At 48.7% G+C, this 15,143-nt stretch overlaps 2 protein-coding genes across 3 annotated transcripts in view; both read right to left on the bottom strand.

Annotated features, from left to right (window-relative positions):
• SORL1 (sortilin related receptor 1) overlaps positions 1–3,357 on the bottom strand; it is a gene marked incomplete at its 5' end in the record, with an annotated part of 40,040 nt that extends 36,683 nt beyond the window's left edge. For both annotated transcript variants that reach the window (XM_080631678.1, XM_080631679.1), the window contains one exon: positions 3,199–3,357. In XM_080631678.1, the coding sequence (XP_080487804.1) occupies positions 3,199–3,357 (159 nt within the window). The remainder of the gene's footprint in view (positions 1–3,198) is intronic.
• Positions 3,358–7,685: 4,328 nt separating this feature from the next.
• On the bottom strand, positions 7,686–11,738 carry SC5D (sterol-C5-desaturase). Its single transcript, XM_080631659.1, has 5 exons — positions 11,371–11,738; positions 10,482–10,699; positions 9,448–9,580; positions 8,899–8,999; positions 7,686–8,596 (listed from the first exon to the last, which is right to left on the bottom strand). The coding sequence occupies exons 2-5, from the start codon at positions 10,689–10,691 to the stop codon at positions 8,171–8,173; spliced, it is 870 nt and encodes a 289-aa protein (XP_080487785.1). The 5' UTR covers positions 10,692–10,699; positions 11,371–11,738; the 3' UTR covers positions 7,686–8,170.
• Positions 11,739–15,143: the final 3,405 nt, after the last annotated feature.

The following is a 15,143-nucleotide window of genomic DNA, read 5'->3' as shown; positions in this document are numbered from 1 at the left end:
TGCAGGAGCAGCCAGTGGTTAGATATAAGATGCCTTAAACAGCATGGTTTAAGGCAAAGGTTTCTTGTAAGTTGCATGGTTTTGGGGGAAGTTTCAGATAAGCCCTTTCCAAAGAAGGGCTGTCTGCAGACAAAGGTTAGACCTGTACGTGTATTTGCAGCCCAGCAGTGTAAATGCTCTCTGTAACTGTGATTCTCTCTCTTGGCCCTCAGGACTGGCAGACAGAGGCTGGCTTCCTGCTGTAGCTATGACATGACACTAGCTAGACACCAGCCTTATGGGCACCGAAGATGCTTCAGCCTAGCACACAGGTAGGCAGCCAAGGTGGCTGCTTTTCTTTTCCTTCTCTGTTGCATTAAGTGAAGCCCTTGCAGGTGATGTGGTTTATGGCTGGTTTTCCCCAAAAGGGGACAGGATTTACAGGATGTGCCCCAGAAATATAAAATCCTGGAGCCAAGTACCCTTATCCAGGTCTCAGTAGGGATGTGCAGGCAAGAGCATGGAGACTGTTAAAGGACTGGAAGGTGAGCTGCAGCATTGGTATTCAGGGGCTCGTGACAGGAAAAGGAGGGCAGTGTGTGGTGCTGTGGTTGCTGGAAGGGGTTTAGGGAGTGCTGCTGAACCTGGGGGGTTCTTGCCATGGGGATGCTTCTCTGCTATCAGTGGCAGCCTAGAAAAGACCTGTCTCATGTGAGTGCTTGCTTTGTGCCGGTCTGTCCCCTGTAACGCTCGCCAAGAGTCCCGTAGAAGTGAGGGTTACGCAAGGGAACAAAACCCACTTTGTCTCAAAGCTGATGGTATCTGGAATTGTGGGTTTGGTCTCTTGGTTGCTGGTGCTTTTGGAGTGAGAAAAGCAGAGGTGAAGCTACAAAGGCACAGGGGCTTAGGCTGCTAGTCATCTTATTCATTGAGGTTCCCAGAAAGTTTTGCCACACATCCACGCTGTGGAAGACTGCCCAGCAAGGATGTGACCTATGGTGAGGATCTGGACAAGGAATCCTATGTCTTTGGTGTCTAGGGCAAGAGAGCTCTGAGCCTGTTACTGACTATGTTTGGCTCCTGAGGAGCCGCAAGGGTTTGGACTTTCTTCCCCTCCTTGCTTCTGGCTTGTGTGATTCACCCTTCCCTCTTGCTCTGGTCCCCTGGCATCATCACCCATGGTAGTGACAGGCAGCACCGACCTCCTGCGCTGTGCTTTCCTTCACCTCGGAGCTCGCCTGGACTCTCAGCTGTCCTATGAGGCTGTGTTGAGACCACAGTCGAGAGCTGGGGAAGGGCAGGGAATTTCAGGGCATGAGCCAGCACGTAGCATATGGCCAAACAACCTGCCAAATGCACAGGAGCAGGATGTGTCCCAGATAAGGGACTGCAGTAGCACGGCACTAGGATGCTCGGTCTAAGCATGGCTTCTTATGGTGATGTTCCTGATACAGGACCACTTTTTGACTACATGATTTTCTGGTGCCAGCGACCAGAGGTCTTGGGGATCATTAGGTGCTTGTGACAAGTTGTGAGACCCCTCAGCATCATGTGCACAGCTTTCTGGCTTCCTAAGTGTTAGCAGTTCCATGCAGTCAGATCTGTACAGGGGCTAGGACGCACAGGCTCCCTCTTGTCCCTTTTTATTAAAGCAGACCCTGATTTGAAGCGCTGTTGTTTAGTGCCAATAAACTCTTCCTGGTGATGTGAAGGACCTGGGATTTAAAACTTGCACATCCTGCCCTGAAGCAGCAGAAGGACCAGGTTTTATAAACTAGCCTTGAAGCCATCTGCCATGCCACCAGTGACAGTGACTCTGTTCTCTGGGCAAATCCCCTCTGAAAGCTCAAGGCAACAAGGAAAGACCAAACAGTGGCACACTGTTCAACTGCTTCCTAATAGTTCTGTTGTGGATAGCACCAGGGTTACTGCACTACCTTTTAGCTGCAGCTGTATGACCAAGCAATAGGGGCTGCTCCTACCAAAGCAGCTCTTCACCTGACCCGGGCAGGTGGCTTAGATGAAAGCCATGGGGAGACAGAAGGGGAAGTGCCACAAATGTCTTGCTGTGGATGAGAAACAAGTGCCATGTTTGATCTAAAATGGGGTAGCTGCGTTATGCTAAACCCAGCCAAATGTTGAGGAGGTAGAAGAGGAGGCGAAGCAGATTTTCAAGGCAAGGAGGAACAGCTTTTCCTGTCCTTTATGAGAGGGGGAATGAAAGCAGGGCTTTAGGAGCAGCACCAGCCCCTTGTGTGCCCCTCGAGCAGCTCTGCAGCCAGCCCTGCCTCATGGCTGGCTCTTTCTCATCCCACAAGTAACAAAAAGGGGAAATCATAGGGCACCCATAAGGGCAAGTGCTAACTAAGGAGGTAAATACAGATGTTCCTCTGTGGGCTGGTGTCCCCGTGTCCCCCCTCTAGCAGCCTTTCAGATACATGATAGGACACAGGCAGCATAAGCAAGGAGGGTCAAGTGGGGCAGAATCTTTAAGGCTGAAGCTTTCCATTGCAGGCACCCAGGCAGCTCGAGTATAATTCCTTATCCCCTCCTAAAGTGATGGTTGTGTGGAAAAGGGAGGGCAAGGGGGAGCCTTTATGGTCCTGGCAGCAAAACTTGCCAATGAATCAAGCCCAAGAAGGGATACTTTTGGAAACAGCAGTTTCTATGGGGTTTTTTTCTGATGAGCAAGTCTTGTCCCCCTCTTTCTCAAAGAGCAATAGAGGATGGATTAGAAATGCAGTGGAGGAGCCCTTCGTAAGGAGAAGGTCACGGTGCCTCTTCCACCAGCCATCTCTCTCTGCCCAGCTCCTGAGCATAGAGGTGCTCACCACGAGCATCCTTAGGTGAGGCGCTGCTGCCCACCGCCCGCCGCAGGGAATCGCTTCCCATCCGGAGAACTAGCAGAGGGGACAACCTGGCCCATCTCCCTAGCGCATGCCCTTGGCCACCCGGCAGCTACCGCTGGAAATGAGCCCTGGAATATAAACCGCAAACCTGAGCAGTGCCACTACTTTGGGAAGGCTCTGGGAGAAACGGGAAGCGAGGTGGTCTGGGATCAGCAGAACGGGGCAGCGACCCGTACTCAGGGCCCGCTAGGCATCCCTATGGGGGACCCGCTCCATCCTCCGGCCGCTGCGACCCCCGGTTCCCCGCCGCCAGCCCCGTGGGTACCGCGGCGGTACCGCGCCCGGTGCCCCCATCCCCTTTGCGTCTCACCTGCCCGTACACCTGGATGGGCTGCGGCGCGGTGTCGGCGTGCGGCGGCGGCAGCAGCGCGGGGTGCCCGCCCGCCGCCAGCAGCAGCAGCAGCGGCGGCAGGAGGCGGCGGGGGAACGGCCCGGCCCGGCGCTCCCCGCCGCTGCTCCGCGTCGCCATGTTCGAGCCGCCGGGGGCCGCGGCCGGGGCCGGGCGGAGCGGAGCCGGAGCCGCCGCGCCGCCGCCCGGAGAGAATGTGCAATGGGCAGCGGGGCCGCTCCCCCCCCCCCCCAACCTTCCCCGCGGGGTCCCCTCCCCGGAACAGGGCGCTGCGCCCTCCTCGGGGGATGCTCGGGACCCGAGCGAGGTATAGGGAAAGGATGGGGTTGGAATGAAGCCAAGCGGAATGACGAGAGATGGAGGCAAACTGCACGAGAGTCACTGGAATAAACTCAAATAAAACCTGTCAAAAGCATTGCAGCATCCCCTGCTATGGGGATGCGTGAGGTTTTCATCACACCCTCCCCAGAAAAAGCCAAGCTGCACTTTTCCTCCCCAGCAGTGCGTGCCCCTCAGCCATAGGCCTAAAGCACTCCAGTATCAGTGGGAAGTGGCGTGATTGTCTGTGCAATCATCCGGGCTGAGGTTTAAATGTTCAGGATCTGCTTGGCTTGTGGTTTGGAACCCTTTCCAGCCTCCTGGAAGCTCTCTGCTGCTCGCTCCCACAGGTCCTGCTCACAGCAGTGTGCCTGGTCCCTCTGCTTTCTCCTGGTCAGCTTCTAATCAGTTTCTCTGGTAGTTTAATTTCTGTCCCCAGGAAGCCTCCTTTGGTTTTAAACACCCACCAGCCTTGTGCAGTCATGCAACTGGGGCAGCGATGGTCTTCTGTGCATTGGTTTGAGGCTCCTTGCTATGTCTTACGTGTCATGGGAAGGAAGAGCAGCCAGTAGAGATGTCTGTTTCCTACAGCCAAAGATGTGTGAAGTCTGTGTGGTATAAAAGCATCAGGGAGATTGTCCTGTGGGTCAACGGTAATGCTTTGTGTGTAGTCTTTGCAAAGCACTGCCACAGTGTCAGGCTTCTTGCAAGGATGCGAGAAGAAGAGGCTAGTGAGGGACCTATTGGTGGGACAGCTTGGTAGGCAGACCAGGCCTGGGTCCTTGCTGTTGGGAATGATGGTTTGGGTGCAATGAAGAGCTGTGCCTGCCTCGGGATGGAAGATTAAGGCATAGGTGGATGTCAAAGGGAGAGGGGAAAAGCACAAATGATTTCCCAGCTTATGGTGACAGACTTCCCCCTGTTATGGTTCTGGTAGTCCTCAGAGCTCTCTGTTTCTGCTATCTTCCTGAGCAGAGCTGGGAAGGTGAGTGCTGCTGTCCTGGGATTTCTAACACTGTTGAGAAGGCTTCAAAGAAAATGGATGTGACCCAGCAGTGAAGGAATGGGAGTTTGTAAGTCCCATGGACAGCACCAAGGCAGTCTCATTTCCCCTTCCTTCACTTGCTTTAACAGCAGAAACACTGTCCAGTGCTTTCCCTGAGGTGCTTTCACCTAGAAACCTAGTTAATGTATTTCAATTACCAAGTCAATACAATTATAAGCCCTCCTAATAAAGCTTTTAGCGGTCTTCACTCAGTGTAATGTCCCTCCAGAGGACTGGAGGTCACCATGGGTAAGGGCAGAGCCAATGAGGGAGTCTTATTGCATGGGAATCCCCGTTTCGCTCTGGAGTGGGCAGCTGAGAGGCACCCAAAAAGGCCATGGCATCATTCCCGAAAGCACTGCTGTGTCAGAGCATCCATCCCACTGCATATGAAATGACTGTTCTTTGCCAAATCCTCCCAAAAAAAACAGGAATAGTGCGAGGACAGGATAAGAAATAGCAAGAAATCAGTGACTGGCTTTTTTAGCACTTTGTAAAGGGAGAAACTTGATGAGTGGTGAGTTCAGCATCCTTATCCTGGCCTCTGCTGAGCACTTCAAGCAATGGAGCTGAGAATGGTCCCTGTTCCTGCCTTGGGACTCACTGTGGTGGGTGCAAGGGAAAGAGTGGTATCAAGGACTGCTTGGGTGAATGCAGCTCTGGTAAATGCTAGCAGATGAATAGCTCTTTCTGTGTGCAGGGAAACACACGTTTCCTTTGCCAAGGTATTTTTTTGTTTCTTGAAAACAAAAAGGCTCCTGCTGTAGAGGGGAGGGGGAACAGAGCAGAGCTGAGTTGAAGGTCCATCTGGATTTCATCAGCAGCAAATACTGTGAGCTCCAAGAGCAAGGCGAGGAGCCCCTGGCCCCCTGGGTTTCCTTCCCCTCTCCCATTCACCTTTTCCTGGTGCAGCTCTAGAGGGTTTGGAGGGTTTAAAGGACCACGGGGGACAGAACAGCAGCCCCCCCACAGAGCCTCAGTGAGACTGTGGGTAGAGTTGTTTAAAGGATGCATTCCATATTGCTGGAATTGGGGAGTGTTTAAACAGCCTGATCTCAGCCCCAACAAGTGGGGATGCTGGGACTGAGAGCTCGTGAGCAAACCAAGGTGTGTGTCCAGTGAGCAGGTCTCTGAGCAGGGCTGGTGATTTGCTTTTGTTCTGGTTTATGTGGGAAGGATGAGGGCACATCTCCTCTGGTAAAATGGGCCCTTGATGATGCTGTACGAAAGGGACATTTGCTAAAGCAATGGGGACGCCTGCTGGGGATGCCTGGGGCATTTGCAGATCTGCTGTGCAACTAAACTCCTTATTATGGTTTGTGTGATAGGTTTTCTCCTCAGCTCAGGGAATTATTGCCACAGAAGGGCCCTTCAGTGCACTGTCTGATAGGTCTAACAGTCCCGGTGACCTTGGCGCAAGGAGCTGCAATCTCAGAGCGCGCTCTCACCCCAGTGCAGTTGATTTCCTTGTGCCTTCCCTTGTCTTTGTGCTTGACAAACATCCAGAGGCATTAGCATACGCTCAGCACTAACAGGCTATAAACCCTCAGTCCCAAGAAATCACCCAGGATAAGGTATTCAAAGCCAGTAGTGTGCTGTCTTGTGAGCCCATAACAGCCGTGCCTTAGGCAGTCTCTGGCAGCTCCGGGATGCCCCTCGTGCATCCTGCAGCACAGCAAAACCATTCCTGTCTCTGGGCCCCATGCTTCTGGGGCAGCAAGGAGGAGGAAGGCTGGCCATGCAGGTGCAGCTCCTGCGGCTGGTGTGCTGTGAGCAACATCTCCATCTTGTGGTAACAGGATGGAGGGGTCCCAAATACATAACTGCGTTTGGCTGTTGGCTGCTTCACTCCCCAAGTGTCTTCCCAGGGATTTTCTGCTCCAAGACAGACCACCCTGGCAATGGTTTTGTGCACACTTTAGGTGTTGGCAAGCCCATTGCTGTGCATTAGGCTTAATGAAAGCAGAGACACAGGGTGATGAGAAAGCCTAAGGCTTTTCCCAACAGCCCAATGTTGTTAGGAAATATTAGGGAAAGGTTAGCATGGTGGTTTGCTGTGATTGACGTGGGCTTTGCCTTGACCCTTGGCACTTCTCTGGGCTCCAAGTTAATCAGCAAACAGGGGTCAGGGTTCCCTGTGCAGGTGGGGGAGAACAAGCTGTGCAGGCAGGTGAAAGCACAGCATGGCCCAGGCAGGGGACTGCACCAGCAGAACAGGACCTCCCAGGGCGGTCAGCACGGGGGATGCTGCTGGCTTTCCCCTGTGGCACAGGCATCCCTCATGCTGTTGGGTACCATGTAGCACAGCGATGTGACCTCGAGCCGTATCTTGCCTGTGGGATGGCCGAGATAGAGCATAGCTCTGCAGGGAACAGCAGAATTGCTCTAAGGGTTTTTGTGTCATTATAACCCTGGAGGGGGCTCACCAGGCATAGGAGCCTGGCTGTACCATGCCAGGGAAACATACATGTGCCCTATACTCCAGCACTGTCCCTGTGCTGCATGTGAACAGCCTCTGGTGAAGTTCCAGCCCATCCTCACAGCTTTGCATGAGTCTGGATATATTTTCTGGTTTTCTATTCTAATTTCTATTCTAAGAGTAGAATATTATCTATTCTATTTTTCAGGTGACATATTTTTCAGGAGCGAGAGCAAAGGGACCATACAGCAGCCAAGTTGGCAAGTAAGATTTATTGAATGCAGGTCAGACCCAAAAGTGGGATGACTGGGTTTCAGCAGGAAGCACATCAGGCATTTAGAGGAAAAACCAGCCATGAACCCTCAAGAAAAGAGCAGCCCCCACCCCTTCCTTCTGTGCACCTACTCCTTCCCCAAACCCAATGTCCTCAGGGAGCCCTAGGCACACACAGGACTCAAAGCCTCTCTTTGTCCTACAGGATGCTCTTTCCAAGATGCACCCCTTCAGCACCCGGCAGGACATCCCTAAGAGAGAAGGAGGATGAGAGCACGTCAAGCACTGAGGAATCGCACTGTGTCTTGAGGCCGCGCTGAGGAGCCATGGGGAGGATCCCCATCATTCCAAAAGGTTGGTGTTTGCGGCCTTTTTTTTCACGAAACACAGCTCAAAAAGAGAAAGAAAAAGAAAAAGCAGCATCTTCAGCCTCTTGACTTGGCTGGACTCGACTGGACTCATCCCAATGGACTCCGTGTTGGCAGCAGCGGATTGGCGACAAAGGCATGGAGCACACACGAATGGAGACCCTGCTGCGAGCATGTTATTGTTCTGCTTGTGCCATGTTATTGTTCTATCTGTGCCATTGTTCTTTTTGTAAAGCAGCAGCACAGTACTAAAGGGACCTTAGCAGAGATCCAAAGGCAGCTGAATTGGAATAGGGGGAGCATGGCAAGTCTGTAATGTAGTGAGGCTGGACTCTGCCGTTTTGGGAGCAGGGGAAGGCTAGAATGTTCACCATGAATCATCCTGTGTCAGTCACGCCATCAAGGGACAGGGGCTCTTTGTCCGTAGGAAAGTAGTCTCAAGGCCAGGGAGGAACAGGATGAGATCCGGCCCGGGAATCTCATCCTAGATAGGGAATAGGCTGGGAAAGCCTACTCAGTTTTGGAAGCTGGGACACCATTGGGTGTCCCCGGCTCTTTCTCTCGGAGCTTGCGCAAGTAATCGTGGGGGCCTTTGCCCTCAAAGGCCGTGGGGCTCTTGTAGGAGCCACCGATCTTGTCCCAGAGGGTGAAGTACTGCCCGTAGTTGTAGTCGAAGTACAAGTGGTGGTCGGTGTGGTGCGCCGAGCCGTTGATGATGTGCCGCAGGAGGCGAGGGACGCGGTAGTCGCCATCGTGAATGGAGATGGTCCAGACGTTGACGAAGATGTAGAGGCCCAAGTAGGTGACTTTGTGCAGGGGGAAGAGGAAGGGGTAGATATGGTAGGGCAGGCTCTGCATGAAGCCATCGACGGGGTGGAAAGCATGGCTGGCAAAAGGCGTCGCAATCTTCCAGAGGTGGTGGGGCTTGTGGAAGCGCTGTGGGGAGAAGTGCACTGTCAGTGGTCAAGGATGATGGTGACAGTGCCCTCTTTTAGCGGTTTTCCAGCCAGGGACAACTCATTGCCCAGGGGCTGTCACCACTCAAAGGAGAGGAAAGAGATGTACACCCTCATGGGCTTTTGGCTCCCATTGCATTGTGGACTGAGGTGAGGCGATTCCTCCTGCAGCCACACCAACCCCGCTGTCCCCTCCACATGTTCCCAAGGAGGAACACCTTAGTCATGGCCCTGGAATGGGATGAGGGCTCTTGTCTGGAACCCACCAGACCCATCTCATACCTTATAGAACAGTTTGTGGTGGAGACCACGGTGTATCCAGTAGATGCCCATGTCGGTGAAGAATAGGAAGGACAGCATGCTGAGGAAGACACCGGACCAGCCTGGGGGGAACAGGAGTGTTAGAGGTGCTAGAAGGCAGTGAGGAGCTGGGGTCTGCAGGGGCCAGGGAGGCACATGTGAGTCGCATTGGGGTCTGTCCCACCAAGGAGATATGGTCAGACAGTCTCCTGTGACTTGGGAAAAGTGGACCAGGCACTGGTTTGTTGGGAGCAGCACCTAGGGAAGTGAAGGCCTTCTTTTGTGGAGGGGGACATGGGTCAATCAAGCTGTCCCCAAGTCAGGGATGATGGGCACTTCCTCATGTTGTCCTAAGGAGAACTTGGGATTGTGACTACTAGATGGGACCAGCTGGAGGCAGGAGGTGCCCAGGTGGACAGTTCTGGACTCGTACAAGGCGCATCATCATCAGGAGAAACAGGAGCATGCCGCTAGCCTTGGATGGTGGGGAGAAAGCACTGGCCTGGCTGGGGACACAGGGGAGCAGCTCACCATATGGGGAGTCCTGGATGTTGTCATAGAGCTTGCTGTAGCCCCGCACCTCGGCAAAGAACAGGGCAACAGTGGGCACGCTGATCCAGGGCAGGGAGCGCAGCGCGTAGGTGATCTCCCGACGCACTTGGTTCTGTGAGGATGCAGCAGAAGAGAGAGGTTGGGGACCGAGGGTACGTCAGGGGCTGGGCAGAGACCCCAGAGCCGCCATGTCCCAGCCCCTCATGGTATCTGTGGTGTGGGGCACAGTGCGCTGCCTGTTTGTGGAAAGCCATGCTCGTGGCAGGCCAGGGTCTAGCGCACTGTGCAAGTGGTACTTGTTTCTGGTCAGGAATGAATGAGGGCATGGATGGGGACCAGAGGGATGAGTGAGGCAGCCTGTGGCTGTTGAAGGTGGAGAGTGGGATGTGATGAGTGTATCAGTAGGGCCGAGTGTTTACTGGGCAAGGAGGTGACTCACAACTGGAGTGTTCAGTCCCAGCCATAGGACTGGGCAGCCTGGCATCTCTGCCAGACTCACGCCAGGGCTGGTCTCAGTGTCTTTAGGGGGTTTCTAAGGGCTCGATTTGGAGGTTGAGGAGGGGATTAAGTTGGGCTTGTTGAGCCTGGAGAAGAGAAGGCTCAGGGGAGACCTTGTAACAATCTTTCAATACCTAAAGGGGGGCCTACAAGAAATCTGTAAGAAATATACAAGAAATGGTGGCATGTAGTGAGAGGACAAGGGAGAACAATTGTAAACTGACAGAGGGAAGATTTAGATCAGATATTAGGAGGAAATTCTTTACTATGGGGATGGTGAAATGCTGGAACAGGTTGCCAAAAGAAGCTGGCAGTGTTCAAGGTCGGGTTGGACGGGGCTTGGAGCAACCTGCTCTAGTGGAAGGTATTCCTGCCCTTCCTGCCTCTGGCAGGGGCTTGGAACAAGATGAGTTTTAAGGTCCCTTCCAACCCAAACTATTCTGTGATTCTACAGTCTCAGGGCAGGGGTTGATATATGGGAGAAGAGCTGGGGGGGTGACATGGGGTGCACCCACCTCTAGGAACTGAGGATGTTTCTTGAGTTCATGGTCAAAGATGAAGTAGTAGCTGAGGGTGCCAAAGAGGAGGTAGAGGGCGAGGGCCCCCAGGTTGGTGATGACGAACAGGCTGAGGAGCTGGCGGAAGGGCTCGCCTTCGGGCCAGCTGGAGGGGTACACGTAGGGTGTCAGGATGTGCTGGTCAGCAGCAGCCAGGACCAGGTCCATGGTGGCTCCTGTGGGAAAGAGAAAGGGTCAGTGTGATTGGTTGCAGGAGGTGTCCCACCTCTGCAGCCCCTGTTCAACCATGGGGCTACAGGGGTCAGGTTCAAGCTGTGCGTTAGATCAGGTGCAGCGTGAGTCACGGTGGCAGGGCAGCCCTTAGATGCCTCATGCATGGTGGCAGGGAGGTCCTGACATGCCTCATGTACCTTAGCCGGGTGTGTGAGGCATGTCAGGGAGATGTAGCTTGTGGGGTATAAAGCATCTTCCATGGTTTTTATACCCCACAACAGGTATGGGCTCCCCTGTTTGTGTGTCCTACTGCATGTAGGACAGGGTCCCATTCGGGTGAAAGGGTGGCAGCAGCGTAGGTTTTGGGCAGCACAGGCTCCTTTTTTGGCCAGCGTATGATGCACGGGGGCGGGGGGGGCATGGCAGCATCTGTCGGTTTCAGGGCGATTCCAGCAGTGCCTATTGGGGGTCCTGGTGCGGGCAGGGAGCGCGGTGCGAGATGGGCGATACCCGCGTCTGTGCCCAGCGCACGGCGCAGGGGGTGGGGATTGATGTGTTTGGATGCGGAAACGCGTCCGAGCGCGGTGTCAGTGCCGGCGGCTCGGCGCCGTGCGTGCAATCCCCGACGTGACCCCCCCCGCGCCCCTTCCCCATGCCCCCGCTCCCCTGGTACCTGCTGCGGGTCCCGGCGCGGCGGCGGCGAACGGCGGGGGACAGAACGGGACGGGATAGGACGGTGCGGGGCGGAGCCGCCCGGTAGCGCCACGCGACGTCACCGGCGAGAGCGGCTCTCGCCACCGGCGGGGGCGGTGACGTTGCGGAGGGGCGGGGATACGGCGGTGACGAGTGTAGGGAAAGCGATCGGTGTGTGCGAAGGGATACAGGAGGTGGGATACTGGGATGCTCTTCCCTATGAGGGTGGCAGTGTTCAAGGCCGGGTTGGACGGGGCTTGGAGGAACCTGCTCCAGTGGAAGGTGTCTCCGCCCCGTGGAATTAGATGAGCTTTAACATCCCTTCGAACCCAAACCGTTCCATTGATAACCAAAGCAGGTGGTTTAAGGAAATTGTGTACACAGTATTTATTTCCAAAGGTCTGGAATGCACCTTGTTGTGTATAACAAAGTCCATTTTGTCTGCTTTAGGTGAGCGGAGAGGGGTTTGCTGCTCTGCAGTGTGCTTCATGCTCCTTCTTCTCATGTGTAGGGTCAGTGGTGGTTTATTTCATGTTACTAAACGTGTGTGACCTGTGATTCATAGGGAGGCTGTGGGGTGATGGGTTGTGTGTTTTGAAACCAGCCTGTTTCCCTTCACTGTGTCCTAATGGTAGGGATAAATACAGTGTAAGCTTTGGAGTGTGCATTAAGCCCAGTCAAAATGAAGGAATTTCCCGAAGCATTATTTGAAATGGGTAGGTCTGTAGATGGTGAGCCAAAGTTTGTGCAGATGCTTAAAAACCAACGCATATTCCCGTTTGTTTTTGCAGAACAATGTTCTGTTCTCAATGTCTCCTTTCTGCCTCTGTGAGCAGAGATTGAGGAATAAGTATGTAAGTGAGATGGCAGTGATTTGAGCTGAGGCATGCAGGCCCTATAAACAAGAATTTGTAATCATTTCCATTGCTGTTTGTGTTGACAGGATAGCTGTAGCGTTGATTTCTCCTCTCTTTACCACGTTTCACATAGAGGAGAGAAGCATGGGTGTGTTAATGCCTGTTTTCGGTCATGGGAGGATGGTACAGTCTCTTGATCTTTCAGTTGCCTGCTGCCATATAGCAATATTTTAGTTTGTGATTCCATTTTTTTCTATGGAGTTTAATTATCCTTTGATAAAAAAAGATAGTGTTCAGTGATAATGTAGGAAGAAGGGCGGGAATACTGCCACGTGTCTTACAGGAGCCCTTAGGGACAGAGTCTACTATGGTTCATAAGGAGAACTTTTCATGACTGAGTTAGTTTTTGTAGTGGTGTTGAACAGGACACACGAATTGGGCAGTATGTGGCCCATTGTAAGCTCCAGACAGTGTCTGTAAAGGGGTGTAAGGGCCACAATTACATGAGGTTAAATGGTGCAGGTTGTTTTATTGTCGGACTTGAAGATCTCGGTGTGTGTTGGCTCGGTGGTGTAGTGATCACAGGGGAAAGAGGCAGGATTGTCAGGAAAGAAAAGGAGATAGCGATGCTGTATATGGGGAATGGCTCATATGTGGGTTTCGTGGTTCAGAGATGAAAGTGATGGATCTTGGAATCCATAGTGGCAGAGTCAGCAGGTATTCTGCAATACAGTCCAGGGCAGTTTGGGATAGTATGGGGCAACTGGTGACAGTGTGAGATAGTTCAGGTTAATTGGTGACAGTTGTCAGTAAAAATGAAATCAAATACTTCATAAACTAAAATGCGTTAGTGGTAGCTTATCCTAAAGCATACTTGTTAATACATAGAGCAGGTAATGAGCACTTCAAGAAGCCTGTTGTATTCTTTGACTACTACCTCTGTAAAAATCATATGGAAGAGTTAGTTAATAAAATTAACTGCATTATTGATAATAGCTTATCCCTAAAAAGACATGGGAATAGGGAGTGTACGAAACAAGCTTTTTAGGAAGCCTGTTGCTTCCTTTGATATTAAACTGAATTGTTGTTAGATTATGTTCTGCCAACAGGCAGTCTGGGTAAGATGAATTGAGGAAGCCTGATGCATTGGTAAAAATCACATCAAATACACTAAAATGTAATGAATTTTCAGTAGCTTATATAGGTAGATACAGTTGTGTGTGTATATATATATGCAGTTATATATATTATAATAGGGTATATATTCATTTATATATGGGTTATATATATGTAGTTATATATCTTTATACATATTAGAGTATATATATTTATATAATGGTATATATACATTATATATCTGGGTATATATATGTCTTTATATAGTTATGGCTAAAGAGTAAATATTTATTTGGATTTATATATATTTATAAATAATAGAGTACAGAGTCATTTATTTGTATTTATTTATATATATTTATATATTATAGGGTGTATTCATTTGTATTTATTCATATATAATACGGTATAGATTAATTTATGTGTATTTATTTGTATTTACATATAAGAGGATATAGATTCATTTATTTGTATTTATATATAATAGGGTATATATTAATTTATTATATTTAAGAGGGTATAGATTCATTTATTTGTATTTTATATATAATAGGGTGTATATTCATTTATTTGTATATTATTTATTTGTATTTATATATATTTATGTAGAATAGTGTGTATATTCATTTACTTGTATTTACATATAATAGGGTATAGATTCATTTATTTGTATTTATATTTATATATAATAGGGTAATATATTCATTTATTTGTATTCATATATAATAGGGTATAGATTAATTTGTATTTACTTATATATATTTATCTAAAATAAGGTGTATATTCATTTATTTGTATTTACATATAATAGGGTATAGATTAATTTATTTGTATTTATAGATAATACGGTGTATATTTATTTATATTTATTTACATATAAGAGGGTATAAATTCATTTATTTGTATTCATTTATATATATTTATATAAAATGGCATGTATATTCATTTATTTGCGTTTATTTACATATAATAGGGTATAGTCTTATTTGTATTTGTATATATTTATATATGATACAGTGTACATTCATTTGTATTTATTTACATATAAGAGGATATAGATTCATTTAGGTGTATTTATTTACATATAACAGGTATAGAGTCATTCATTTGTATTTGTATATAATACAGTGTACATTCATTTGTATTTATTTATAATAGGGTATAGATTAATTAATTTTTATTTATATATAATAGGGTGTATATTCAATTATTTGTATTTACTCATATATATTTATATGTGATAGGGTGTATATTCATTTGTATTTATTTTATATAATAATGTAAATTATTTTATATAAATTATATATTTATATATTTGTTTTTATTTTTATATATTTACGTACAATAGGGTGTATATTCATTTATTTGTATTTACATATAATAGGGTATAGATTCATTTATTTGTATTTATATATAATAGGGTGCATATTTATTTATATTTATTTACATATAATAGGGTATAGATTCATTTATTTGTATTTATATATAATAGGGTGTATATTCATTTGTATTTATTTTATACAATAATTTAAATTATTTAATATAAATGATATATTTATATATTATTTGTATTTATTTATATATATTTACATACAATAGGGTGTATATTCATTTATTTATATTTCTTTACATATAATAGGGTATAGATTCATTTATTTGTGTTTATATATATTTATATATAATAGGGTTTATATTCATTTATTCGTATTTATACATTCATTTGTATTTATATGTAAGAAGGTATAGATTAATTTATTTGTATTTATATTTATTCATCTAT

Source organism: Psittacula echo, assembly GCF_963264785.1.
Source record: "Psittacula echo genome assembly, chromosome: 18".
Classification (NCBI taxonomy): domain Eukaryota; kingdom Metazoa; phylum Chordata; class Aves; order Psittaciformes; family Psittacidae; genus Psittacula; species Psittacula echo.
The sequence above is the reverse complement of the archived record's forward strand: the minus strand, read 5'-3'. Positions and strand labels throughout refer to the sequence as shown.